The sequence below is a fragment of the Bos grunniens genome, chromosome 23 (genome assembly GCF_055505025.1).
Source record: "Bos grunniens cultivar Pamir isolate PY7600 chromosome 23, Bosgru_T2T1.0, whole genome shotgun sequence".
NCBI lineage: Eukaryota > Metazoa > Chordata > Mammalia > Artiodactyla > Bovidae > Bos > Bos grunniens.
Window position 1 is genome coordinate 32,181,961 of NC_141187.1, and position 13,665 is coordinate 32,195,625.

General features: G+C 42.5%; 2 protein-coding genes across 2 annotated transcripts; one reads left to right on the plus strand and one right to left on the minus strand.

The window, feature by feature from the left end:
* Window positions 1-736: 736 nt before the first annotated feature.
* On the minus strand, window positions 737-3,958 carry LOC147347351 (putative olfactory receptor 1F12P). The gene has a single exon (XM_086369820.1). The coding sequence runs from the start codon at window positions 1,739-1,741 to the stop codon at window positions 737-739; it is 1,005 nt and encodes a 334-aa protein (XP_086225946.1). The 5' UTR covers window positions 1,742-3,958.
* A 5,747-nt stretch (window positions 3,959-9,705) lies between these two features.
* On the plus strand, window positions 9,706-12,413 carry LOC147347352 (nascent polypeptide-associated complex subunit alpha-like). The gene is made up of 3 exons (XM_086370588.1): window positions 9,706-9,826; window positions 11,188-11,211; window positions 12,025-12,413. The coding sequence occupies exons 1-3, from the start codon at window positions 9,706-9,708 to the stop codon at window positions 12,411-12,413; spliced, it is 534 nt and encodes a 177-aa protein (XP_086226714.1).
* Window positions 12,414-13,665: the final 1,252 nt, after the last annotated feature.

The window sequence follows — 13,665 nt, forward strand, 5'->3', positions numbered from 1 at the left end:
TTTGACTAGATGGACCTTTGTTGGTAAAGAAATGTCTCTGCTTTTTAATATGCCATCTAGGTTGGTCATAACTTTTCTTCCAAGGAGCAAGCATCTTTTAACTTCATGGATGCAGTCACCATCTGCAGTGATTTTGGAGCCCCCCAAAATAGTCTGTCACTGTTTCCACTCTTTCCCCATCTATTTGCCATGAAGTGATGGGACCAGATACCATGATCTTAGTTTTCTAAATGTTGGGTTTTAAGCCAACTTTTTCACTCTTCTCTTTCACTTTCATCAAGAGGCTCTTTAGTTCTTCTTCGCTTTCTGCCATAAGGGTGGTGTCAACTACATATCTGAGGTTATTGATATTTCTCCTGGCAATCTTGATGCCAGCTTGTGCTTCATCCAGTCCAGCATTTTGCATGATATACTCTTCATATAAGTTAAATAAGCAGGGTGACAATATACAGCCTTGACATACTCCTTTCCTGATTTGAAACCAGTCTATTGTTCCATGTTCAGTTCTAACTGTTGCTTCTTGACCTGCACACAGATTTCTCAGGATGCAGGTCAGGTGGTCTGGTATTCTCATCTCTTGAAGAATTTCCCAGTTTGTTGTGATCCACACAGTCAAAGGCTTTGGTGTAGTCAATAAAACAAAAGTAGGTATTTTGTAACAGCTTTTCAATTATGATGAGAATGAAAATAATGATCTCATTAGGATTTACCACCTGTTGAACTCAGCCAGAATGAATCACTGGGAGAAGATTTTGCTCTGGCCTAAAATCTTCTTTAAAGCCCCCTTTAGCTCATTGTTCCTTAGACTGTAAATGAAGGGATTGACCACAGGGACTATGACCATGAAGATTATTGATGCTGCTGTGTCTTTTTCAGTTGAACTGTTAGATGAGGAACTCATATAGACCCCTGTGATTGCTCCATAGAAAAGAATGACCAAGGCAAGGTGAGATCCACAGGTGGAGAACACCTTGAATTTTCCTTTGACAGAAGGAATTTTCATCACAGCAGAGATAATGAGGCTGTAGGATGCCAGGATACACACTGAGGGTACCACAAAGATTAGCCCCACCACAGCAAGAACCAAGAACTGATTAAGACTGGTGTCAGAACAGGATAGAGGGAGGAGAGCATTGATATCACAGAAGAAATGGTGGATGACATTGTTAGAGCAGAAATGCAGACGGGTCATCATAAGGGTATGCAAGAGGGGGTTCAAAAAGGCAATCACCCAAGGTCCACCCACGAGGGAGATGCAGAGGTGCTGGGTCATAATGGTGGAGTAATGCAAAGGGTGACAGATGGCCACATAACGGTCATAGGCCATCACCGTGAGAAGGAAATTGTCCATGTTGGCAAACATCATACAGAAATACATCTGAACCAGGCAGCCAGGATAGGAGATGGACTGAGTCTGTGTTTGGATGTCCAGGAGCATCTTGGGTACTGTAGATGAAGGAAGGCAGAGGTCCACCACAGACAAAGTGGCGAGGAAGAAATACATGGGAGTGTGGAGGCGATGGTCTGAGGAAATGGCCAGCAAGATGAATATGTTTCCAAACAGCCCTGCTAAGTAGAGACACAGGAAAAGTGCAAAAAGCAGCTCTTGTTGCTCTGGCCAACTTGAGAAACCCAGGAGGAGAAATTCAGAGATGCTAGTTTGGTTTTCCCTTTCCATTACTTGAATGTATCTGCATGAAGACCAGAGGATGACTTTTTTGGGGGCTGCAACTTGCGGCATGTGGACTTCCCCGACAGAGATCAAACCCGTGCCCCCTGCAACTGGACCACCAGGGGAGTCCGAGAGGATGAAATATTTCTGACAGAAAAAAAAAGTTCCCTTCTCATTTTTTACATACTCACCTAGTCTTGTCTCATTTACTAAATATTTTCTCTTTAGGCCATCCTATTTCCTCTCTGATGCTCTCTACCAAGCCTCAGTGGACTTTGTGTGTTACTCACAGTCATGTCCGACTCTTTGTGACCTCATGGACTGTGGCCTGCCAGGCTTCTTTGTCCATGAATTTCTACAGGCAAGAATACTGGAGTGGGTTGCCATTCCATTCTCCAGGGGATCTTCCCAACCCAGGGATTGAACCCGTGTCTCTTGAATTGCAGGCAGATTCTTTACCATCTGAGCCACGAGGGAAGCCCGAGGTCAGTGGACCTTAGGCATGACCATCCATTTCTTCAGTTGATTTACTTACTGGAACGTTTCCTCCTCTGAGGTTTCTGAGGATCTCTGTATATCCCCCCACCGTAGGCAAAGGCTCTCTTCCTACTTTCCATGTTGATAGCAACTGTTGCACATTCTCCATTTTGTGTGGCTACCTGTCAGCTGTGTGTTAGAACATATCTGTGAGTCTGACACACTAAAGGACTCCATGCCAAACATGGAGATATAAATGATGAATGTTTTACAGTTTTTTGTCCAATCCCATATGAACCATTGTTCTTGGAAATAAGTCAGACATCTACCATTTAGGATTCATAAGATGTAAACAAACTATTTTATCTTTTTAAGATAAAAAGAAAAAATATAGTAATGTGCTTGACAAGTGTAAAAAGTTAAACCTCAAAAAATGAGTTTACCTGAACACTGTGAGAAACATAGGAAAATATTTATAAATAATTTTAAAAGTTATATAACACATGTAGTTATAGAATACACTGTTCTTCTTTAGTAGATAAGGCTAAAGAGGAGCACATAGAAAAAGTTATGCCCAAATGTGGCTGATTTAAAAGATTCCCTTTTAACAGTTTTGTAATATTTTTACTATAACTACAAAAAAAAAAGGCTTCATGTTTATAAAGTGTTGTTAATATTTGTGCTCCTGCATTTCTTGGAGTTGTAGAAAACACGAAATAATAGAAGACAAAGCTCCTAACCCAAGAAACTTGAAATCAGTTTGTGGATGGAAAATACTGTCATTAAATAATTAATAAAATTAAATAATTGTCATATAAAATACTTCAGAGGACAAATGTTCACATATACATGTGAATAATTTCAGAAGAATGGAGTACTCTCCAAGAGACAGAAAAAATCCTGGAGAGTGTGGGCTCTGAGGTTGGCCACGGTGAAACGAGACCCCAGGTCACGTAACCTCTCTAAATCTTAATTTTCTTATATATAATAATGGCACCTACCTTAAAGGTTGTTGTGAAAATGAAATTAGTTGGTGTATGCAAAGGTTTTAGCAAATAGTGATTACTCAATAAATGCGAACTATGGTTGACAGCCAAACTAGGGGTAAAGCAGGTTTCTTTCTTGTCTTCACAATGGCGATTTTAAATCTTTCTTCTCAAACTTTTTACTCCAGCACGTCCCTTCACATCAATTACTTCACTTACTGTCATTTCACAGAAAATAGAAGCCACTGCTAGATGGATGTGCCTGACTTCTTGACACGATGCAGAAAACTTGTCTGCATCTCCGTTTATCCTTCCTTTCCCCCTTCCCTCCTTTTACAAAAAAGCGTTATCTTTCTTTCCTGAAAAGATTGATACCTCCACATATGTACCCCGCCTTTCCCACTTCTCTTAAAACTCCCTTCTCTTTTCTATAACTTCAGTGTTCTCCTGCTCTGTTGGACTCATACTTTCAGCTTCAGTTTCTTCCATCTTCTACATCCCTTTCCAGATCCATGACTACTTCTGGCTTCTTCCTGACTCTCTCTTCCCTGACTCAACCCCTCACATAACTGACTTCCTCACATCCTACTTATTTCACATCTCATGTCATTCTGTCTACTGCCCCAGGAATTCCAATGAATTGCTCTGCCAAGTCTTGAAAGAATTCAGTGGACACTTCTCAGTCCATGTGTTTTTAGACTTCTTAGAATTCTCTCCTAGAGAAATTCTATTCCTCTTTGAATTAATTTTCAGATTTCCTCTAATCTTTCTGGCTATTTCTTTCCAGTCGTTTTGCAGAATTTACTTCTTTTGACAATCCCTGAAATATTGGCATGTCTTTGGTTTTCATCTTACGCCTTGTTTTCTTTTCATCCTACAGATATTTGTGGATGAGTCTATTCACTCCCATGGGTTTCATACTATCTGTATGCCAATCTCTCCCAAATTTGTTTCTCTAGTGCACCTCTCATATTCAGGCTCATATTCCCAGTGCTCTTTGAATGTCAACTTGGATATCATAGACACTTGTATCTAAGATTTCCCAAACTGAATCCATCAAATTCTCCTCCCTGCTTGAAGACTGTTCCTCTCTTCATGTACCTTTTATCAATAAATAGTACCACAGTGTATCCAGTTATTCAAGAAAAGAAAACTTGGCAGTCATCCCAGGACTTCTACCTTTCGTTAACCTGTGCATCTAATCAATTCTTAAGTCTTGTTGTTATTGCTTTTGGGGAAGAAGAACCTTATTATTAAATAAATATATTTTTACATCTACCACAAATTAACACACTGTTTTAGGCATTGAAAAACAGTGGTGACAAGAAAGGCATGGTCTCTACCCTTAAGGAGCTTTCAATAAAAGCCAGAAAATTTAGAATTATCCTTGAGTCACCCAGCGCATGACCAAGCTCCATTGATTCTCACTTTTCGCACACTCATACTCCTTTTCTTCATTCCTAATTATACTGCCGATGTCAGACTTTCATCATCTCTCATCTGAATACACTTGTAATAAACTTAAAATTCATTTTACTTCCTGTAGTCTTCCTCCTTTCAAGTTTTCTTTCATATTTCCTAATGAATACCACTCTAATGGCAGAAAGTGAAGAGGAACTAAAGAGCCCCTTGATCAAGGTAAAAGAGGAGAGTGAAAAAATTAAGATCATGGCATCCAGTCTCATCACTTCTTGGCAAACAGGAGGGGAAAAGTTGAAATAGTGACAGATTTTCTTTTCTTGGGCCCCAAAATCACTGTGGATGGTGACTGCAGCCATGAAATTAAAAGATGGTTGCTCCTTTGAAGGAAAGCTATGACAAACCTAGATGGCAGATTAAAAAGCAGAGACCTCACTTTGCTGACAAAGGCCAAATAGTCAAAGCTATGGTTTTTCCAGTAGTCGTGTACAGATGTGAGAGATGGATCATAAAGAAGGCTGAGAACCAAAGAATTGATGCTTTTGAATTGTGGTGCTGGGGAATATTCTTGAGAGTCCCTTGGACTGCAAGGAGATCAACCAGTCAATCCTAAGGGAAATTAACTCTCAATATTCATTGGAAAGAGTGGTGCTGAAGCTGAAGCTCCAACCTTTTGGCCACTGGATTTGAAGAGCCGACTCACTGGAAAAGACCCTGATTTTGGAAAAGATTGAGGACAGGAGGAGAAGGGATTGACAGAGGATGTGATGGTTGGATGGCATCACTGACTCAATGGACATGAGTTTGAGCAAACTCCAGAGATAGCAGAGGACAGAGGAGTTCATGTGGTCACAAAGAGCTGGAAACAACTTACTGAGTGAACAACAACAAAAGAATTATCTTTCTAAAACAAAAATTTCCTCACTTTCCCTTCTTAAGAACTTCTAGTTGTTTTCCATGGCCTTCAGCTCCAATTCCAAATTCCTCATTATGGCATAAAAGATTCTTCATAATCCTTTTCTTACCTCTCTAGCACTCTCTCTTGCCATGCTCAATTTCTCGTCCTTAGAATTTCCTAACATACAGTGAAAGTTTATGTCTATCTGGCTTTTCTTGTCTTGAAATTCTCTGACTGCCCCAACTGAAATTTTCCTCAAGATATTCTCTATTCCATTGCCCTTCATTTTTCTTCATGTCATTCATTACTATTAAGAATTTTATTATTTCTTAAAAAATAATTTCTTATTGATTTTCTAACTGCATCGATAAAATAGATGATTTATAAGATCAGGAAATTTGTCTTTTTTTTTTTTTTTAAATCACTATGCCTCCTGAAGGCATACTGGAGGCAATCAACATGTATTTGTTGAATGAATGAATATACTTCTTAAAGATTTAGGAAGTTCTTTCATATATCAGATAGAAGTATGTGTTCTCAATGCATATTTTATAGTGACTTTTATTTATATAAAATATACACTATTCAAATATATATGGGCTTCCAAGGTGATTCAGTAGTAAAGAATCTGCCTGCCAATGCAGGAGATGTGGGTCGGATCCCTGGGTTGGACAGATCCTCTGGAGGAGGAAACGGCAGCCCGCTTCAGTATTCTTGCCTGCACAATCTCATGGACAGAGAAGACTGATGGGCTGCAGTCCATGGGGTCCCAAAGAGTTGAACATGAGTGACCAATACACACATGTAAATATATATGTGTTGTACTTAGTTCAGTCATGTCCAACTCTTTGCGACCTCATGGACTGTAGCCCACCAGGCTCCTCTGTCCATGGGGATTCTCCAGGTAAGAATACTGGAGTGGGTTGCCATGTCCTCCTCCAGGGGATCTTCCCAAGCCAAGGATGGAACCCAGATCTTCCACATTGCAGGTGGATTCTTTACTGTCTGAGCCACCAGGGAAGATCTATAAATATAAATAATTATGTATTTGTTCTTTTGTTTTTGTGATTCTTTTTCACTTGTAAGATACTTTGGAGAGCATGTGGACTGGATTTTATTCAGATTTTATATTTGTATAGGGAAACTCAGTTTTATAAGCCAATACTTATACTTGCCTATGAAGACAGACTGATTTTGGGGTAGAATGAGCTGCATGCCAGAGAATGCAAGACAACACATCTCTGATTCTACTATTGGTATTTAACCCACCCCATTGTCTTATGTCTTAGCCAAAAGGATGAGAGTGTGTGGCAGAAACTAAAGAAAATGGAGGGATTCTGTTAAACTAATTTTTTAATGATTGATTAATAAAATTGAATGGAAAGAGAGAGGTGTTCTACATACAGATAGGCAAAATGGAGAGAGGCATTGGTGCTTTGGACTCCAGAGAACACAGAGCTCATGCAAGAACTTCTGGGGAATTGCCAGAAATAATTAAAGCAATTTTCCTTAGACTGCAGGGATTGTAACAGTAGATGAAAAAACAACCTGTTGTTTATTATCACTCTTGGGCTTCAGGCTGATACAGTTTCAGGAAACACAGGATAGAGTTGTATCATATCACTTGGCATTGCTCTTGCCACATAGGGGGCATTCAACAACGTTCACTGGAAAATTGTTCTCTAATATCTGTGGAGATTACAGCATTTCACCATGGAATATCAAGTGGGCAAAGATGGAGGGGAAGGCAGGCTCTGAGCTTTGCAAGAAGCAGAAGGAAGAAAATTATTAAAAGTCTTTCTTGGGAGGTTTCTTCTCTCTGTAATTTCCCTCACCTCTACATCTGGCTGGCACAAAAGAAATCTCTGCTTTTATCATTTGCCACCGTTTCTATCTAGAGTCCCCAGAAAGTTCTCACATGAACCCTTTTCCCTCACCCTGGTGGATAGAACCCTCTATTTTCTTTCCCTTCTGATCTAAGTCGCTCATCACTACTGTTCTGCCAGTGCCTGCTTTGACAAAAATGATGCTATGTCAGGCACCAATGCTCTCAGAGCTGCCAATGTGACTAATGTTGATGCAGCCCTGAGTTTTCTGGGTCCCCAAACACCAATGACTTTCACCACTTTGCACATAAAGTGTAGAAGGCCTCTCTACCTTGACAGTAGCTACTTCTAGTGTGTAGATCCTTCTCTTCAGCTTAAAGAGAAATCTCCAAGAGAAAATGGCCCTGTGATTATCTCCATCCTTGCATCAAAGTCCCTGCCCTTTCACTCAGGGGTCTTTGAGGGGTGGTGGGGGATGGCCAGGTGAAGTAGGGTTAGTTCTTGGGCAGAGAAGATATGAAAATTTAAAATTTAATCTATTTCCAATTCAAGCTGTGTGGACTGAGCAGCAAAGGAAACCTATCTTCAGCTTGGGAAGGAAAAAGTAGATTTGCAGAAAGAGATAGAGTCACATAGTGCTCATTTTCAAGTCTGACTCATTTCTTAATGGCTTTGACCAATTAAAGTTTATTGCACTTACCAGATGCTCATATTAGTAACCTTCTGGGATGAGACTTTTTCTTCCAAGTCAGCCTCCAGGCTAATAGGAAAAACAAAAACAGGAGAATGTTGCATTTCCCGCCCCCCCAGATGTATAAGGATGAGAGATGGAATGGTTCTTGCGGAACATATGTCTGGCTTAGTAAGAATTGCAGTGACCACAATGTGGGTTTCCCTACATTGAAATTTATAGCTCTTTGTAGACTATGGGAACCCAATCTTGACAAGCTCCCTCCACTCTAGAAATAGTTACTTATCCCCTTGTGGGTTTCCCAGTGGCAACCCTGGGGATAATGTACCTGACAGACAATTCTCCAGGAGATTCAGGGAATTATAAGACGTGGAAGTTGTTAATAGCCTTTCAGGAAGGATTGTAACACATCATTCCCTGAAGAGGCCCCGAGACAACAAATATCAACTATTACATGAATAACAAATAACCTTTTCTGGCATGAGTTGACATTCACTAAATATAGGCTTTATCTTCCCTGCCTGCAGCACTCTGTCAGCAATACTGACTGTCCTTGGACTTAAAATTCGTGATCTATCAATGTTGCCTGAGATAAAAAAGGACCCATCTGGGGGCAAAGGAGGTGAGACATCACATGGTCAGGACTCACTTGTCTTACCAGATATCCATCCCTGCGAAGCACTCAGCTAATGTAACAGTGGAATGGTCTCTCTCTCTTTTTAATTTTGTTTATCTTTGGCTGTGCTGGGTCTTTGTTGCTGCACGTGGGCTTTCTCTAGTTTCAGAGAGCAGGGGCTACTCTCTAGCAGTGGTATATGGGCTGCTCACTGCAGTCATTTCTCTTGTCATGGAACAGGGCTCCAGAATAAGCAGGCTCAGCAGTCGTGGCCACAGCCTTAGCTGCCCCATGGCATATGAGATCTTCCCAGACCAGGGACTGAACTGGTATGTCCTGCATTGGCAGATGGATTCCTAAGTACTGGACCACTAGGGAAGCCCCTGGAAGGGCCTTTTAAAGCCTCAGGTAATGTGTGAGCTTAGAGGTAACACCCAGAAATGTGTGGATGCTGTACTCCAAGAGCTGTATATGCACTGAAAAATGACCAACATACAGCTGTGTTTTCCCACTGCTGTAATGTATGTGGGTGTTCATTGCTCTGATGCTTTCTCATCCTGGCCCTACCCTGGCCTCTCCTGGTGGCCCTCTCCTCAGGGGATATAAGAGACAGGACTGTTCTCCCTCTGCACACAAGTAAGAAGAGGCTGAGATAATGAGTGTTGGGAGAAGTTATCCTCATCCTCTTGGGAGAAATAAGCAGGAGCCACGTGCCTCTTCCTTCCCAAGATTCTCCCTTACTAAACATGTCAGGTACTGTTTTCAGGTATTTACATAAATTAATTTAAATCTCATAAGAGTCCATGAGATAGGGACAGCTCTCAAGCCCATTTTGCAGACAAGGAAACTGAGGTCTCTGGGAGCTTGACTTACTGTCAGTTGGTTGAGCCATGATTCTAATGAAACAGTCTGACCACTGAGTCCGAGTGTGTACTTACTCTGTTGTGCTGACTCCCATAGACTGTCCACCTGCCTCACTAAGGGTCACCTCCTCTGGGCTCTGACAGCTTCCCTTCCCCTCTGGGCTCTGAGACTGGTGGGGAGTCTGTTGTGTTTCCCACACTCACTACAGATGGTCCCAGGGTCTGAAGTGACAGGAGAGTTGGGCCTATGTTGGCTGATGGAGTGTGTTCGCTGGAGTTGGGGGAAGTGGGGCTCACATCTGGGCTGTGGGCCATCAGTGGTGTTTGCATCTGGGTGTGAGCTGGGCTCTCCAGATGCTGAAGGGGGAAGACCAGCAGGTGCCGTGCAGGGTTTCCTCATCACTGTGCTATTTCATAGCCTGAAACACAGCCTCCCGTGGACCTGAGGTCCCAGGGGTGTTCACTCTTCCCCTTCCCATCTCACTGCCCTGACTGCTCTTCTTCCAACTGACTCCCTGGGAACATCTCTCCAAGGAGGGGTCTGGCCACACCCCTGCTCACCAGCACTTCCTCCCACCCTGCCTGCTGCTCCCTTCCGGGGTCTCCTGGATGGAGCGAGAGGAAAGCAACTAGGATAGCCTGAGAACTTGACATTATGCTGTAAAGAGAAAGCAGCGTGTGTGTCTTCAAGAAAGGCAAGGGCTGCCTGAGGGAAGAACACTAAGTGGCTTCCTCTGAGCTGTTAGACTGGAGGCCTTAGTATTCTGCTGGATGTTGGTAGGGGGCTGACCTCAGTTTCGTGAAACAAAGATGTTTCCATCCCAGCTGCTTCCTTCATCAGAGATTGCAAGCAGGGAAGACAAGTAGAAAGTCAGCCAGCAAGATGGGGTTTTGTTCTTCTGTGATCTAATCCCAGGAGTCATGTCCCTGTTGCCATATTCTACTGGTCAGAAGCAGGTCACAGCTCCCACCCACACTCAGGGGAGGAGAGTCCACAAGGTGTGGACCCAGGAGGCAGGGACACTTGTGTGCATCTCAGAGTCCATCTGCACAGGGACTTTCCAGGTCAGAGAAGCAGGAGCACGAGGTGGTGAGCCCTACGCCCTGGACGTGGTCACACATGGGTTGCACAGTCACTAAACAATCTTTGTCACTGTGGGTCCACCTTGAGTAGGATAATCTGCAGAACTGATACAGTAAATCTGTGTTCAAACATTGAGAAACTTCCAGAGCGTTTTCCAAAGTGGCAGCACCATTTTATATTCCCATCAGTATGTTTCATGCTTCCAATATCTCTACAGTTCCCAAGTGGCTCAGTGGTAAAGAATCTGCCTGCCAAAACAGGAGATGCAGTTTCGGTCTCTGGGTTGTGACGACACCTGGAGGAGGAAATGGTTCCGTTCAGCTCAGTTCAGTTGCTCAGTCGTGTCCGACTCTGCAACCCCATGAGCTGCAGCACACCAGCCCTCCCTGTCCAATACCAATTCCCAGAGCCCACCCAAACTCATGTCTACCCATTCCTATATTCTTGCCGGGATAATCCCATGGACAGAGGAGTCCGGTGGGCTATAATTTATGGGGGGGCAAAGAGTTGGACACTACTAGGTGACAGAGCATGCATGCAGGCAATATCTCTACATCCTCCCTGAGGATATGAATCCTGGTTTCTGGATTTTCAAGGAGGGGATGCTTCTTAGCTCCCCACGCGAATAAGCTCTGGCTTATATTTCCTGTTATAGTTCATAAACTTGAGAAAATCAGAGGTAAGATTTTTCCAGATTTGGCTAACACCCTAAGGATAAAAACATATTTTCTCTCTGGAGACTGCCCACACTTATATTTTGGCCTAAAAAAATTATTTCCTTCATATTGTAGTTATGGAAACTTTTTATACTTTATTACTTTTATTTTGTTTCCCTGGAAGTTCAGTTCAGTCACTCAGTCGTGTCCGACTTTCTGCGACCCCACGAATCGCAGCACGCCAGGCCTCCCTGTCCATCACCAACTCCCGGAGTTTACTCAGACTCACATCCATCGAGTCAGTGATACCATCCAGCCATCTCATCCTCTGTCGTCCCCTTCTCCTCCTGCCCTCAATCCCTCCCAGCATCAGAGTCTTTTCCAATGAGTCAACTCTTCGCATGAGGTGGCCAAAGTACTGGAGTTTCAGCTTCAGCATCATTCCCTCCAAAGAAATCCCAGGGCTGATCTCCTTCAGAATGGACTGGTTGGATCTCCTTGCAGTCCAAGGGACTCTCAAGAGTCTTCTCCAACACCACAGTTCAAAAGCATCAATTCTTCAGTGCTCAGCTTTCTTCACAGTCCAATCTCACATCCATACATGACCACTGAAAAAACTATAGCCTTGACTAGACTAGACTAGACTCTTCCCTGGAAGAGGCAGCCTTAAAACCATGCCCACCATGTTACTGGAAATGGAATCTCTATGACCTATTTTTTCACCCCTGCTATTTTTCTGGTGCCAGGGTAGGTCCCTGTGTACAAGTCCACCTCAACAAATGATATTTTTATCTCTTCTGTGAGCCAGTGCTCGTTTCTGAGATATTTGCTATCAGGTCACAATAAGAAACATATAGATATTGAAAGTGAGTGTAAGCAAGTAAACTTCTACCTTATTTCAATCCACACTGGTAATTGTCAGCATCAGATACTGACACAGGTTTTTTTTAAAGCCAAGATTGAGGCTTTATCTCAGCAAGCACAGTTAGTAGCTGCTGAGAATGAAAAGTTCAAGGTGAAGCTGTCTCAACCATTCCAGAAAACACACAGACTCCAAGAAGGGAGTGAACAGAAAGAGGTTGTTGAAACAGATGTGGCAGATGTGGAAGTGAAGGGTGTAGAACTGGTCATGTCACAATCAAATGTGTTGAGAGCAAATGTTGTCCCAGCTCTGAGGAACAACAGTAATGATATTGTAAATGCTAATATGGAATTAACCATCTGAAAAGAGGACCTTTTTTGGTGTTTCAAAAGAGTAACTGCAGCTGGGTTTGAAATTTGTACTGTTTCTATCAAAAACATTTTGGCTTCTTGTTGGATGAAAAAATATATATATATATAATTGGATTTGCTAAGATAGTTGAATCATTAGTTCTCCATCGACCAAGTCCCCATGGTTCAGGTAGGCTTGTATTCAGGCACCTGAAAAATAGCAGGAGTGAAAAAGCAGGTCACGGAGGGTCCATTTCCAGTAACATGGTGGGCTTGGTTTTAAGGCTACCTCTTCCAGGGAAACAAATAAAAGTAATAAAGTATAAAAAGTTTCTGTAAGTACAATACAAAGGAAATAATTGTTTTGGCCAAAATATAAATGCAGTAGTTTGGTGAAATTAGTAGTTTGGTGTCTGAACTAGTAATTTTTTAAGACTTTGATGGGGGTCACAAACTGATAAACTGATAAATATTATGGATATTTTCTCAGTAAGATGTTCATGTACAAAGGAATATAAAGCAATATAAAATATCAGTATAAACACACACACACACACACACACACACACACACACACACGGGCTTTCCCGGTGGCTCAGCAGTAAAGAAACTCCCTGCAATGCAGGAGCTGCAAGAGATGCGAATATGGTCCCTGTGTTGAGAAGATCCCCTGGAGGAGGACATGGCAACCCATTCCAGTATTCTTACCTGGAGAATCCCATGGACAGAGGAGCCTGGTAGGTAACAGTCCATAGGGTTGCAAGAGTCGGACATGACTGAAGTGACTTAGCAGATAACCCATGAAGATCCATAGAGGTTGGCTTTTTAATCCTAGAAAGAGACAAAGGCAAGGAAAGGACATTTTGAGTAATCATTTCATCATTCAAAAATGGACTCCACTTATCTAGAAGCTGGATCCCATCACAGAACATTAGAGAAGTGAAAGATGTCATATGGTAATCACTCATTCATCCACCCATGCCCAAGTCCCTAGAATGTACTAGATCAAGTTCTGGTCTAGATCACTGCTCCAAATACTGAAATTTGTCACTTTTTCCCCATCCCTTACCCTTTCCCCTGGGACTTCCCCGGTGGCTTGGTGGTAAATAATCTGTAATGCAGGAGACCTGGGTTCAATCCCTGGGTCAGAAGGATCCCTGGGAGGAGGAAATGGTGTCCCCACTCCAGTATTCTTGCTTGGAAAATCCCATGGACATAGGAGCCTGGCAGGCTACAGTCCATGGGGTCACAAAGAGTCAGACCCG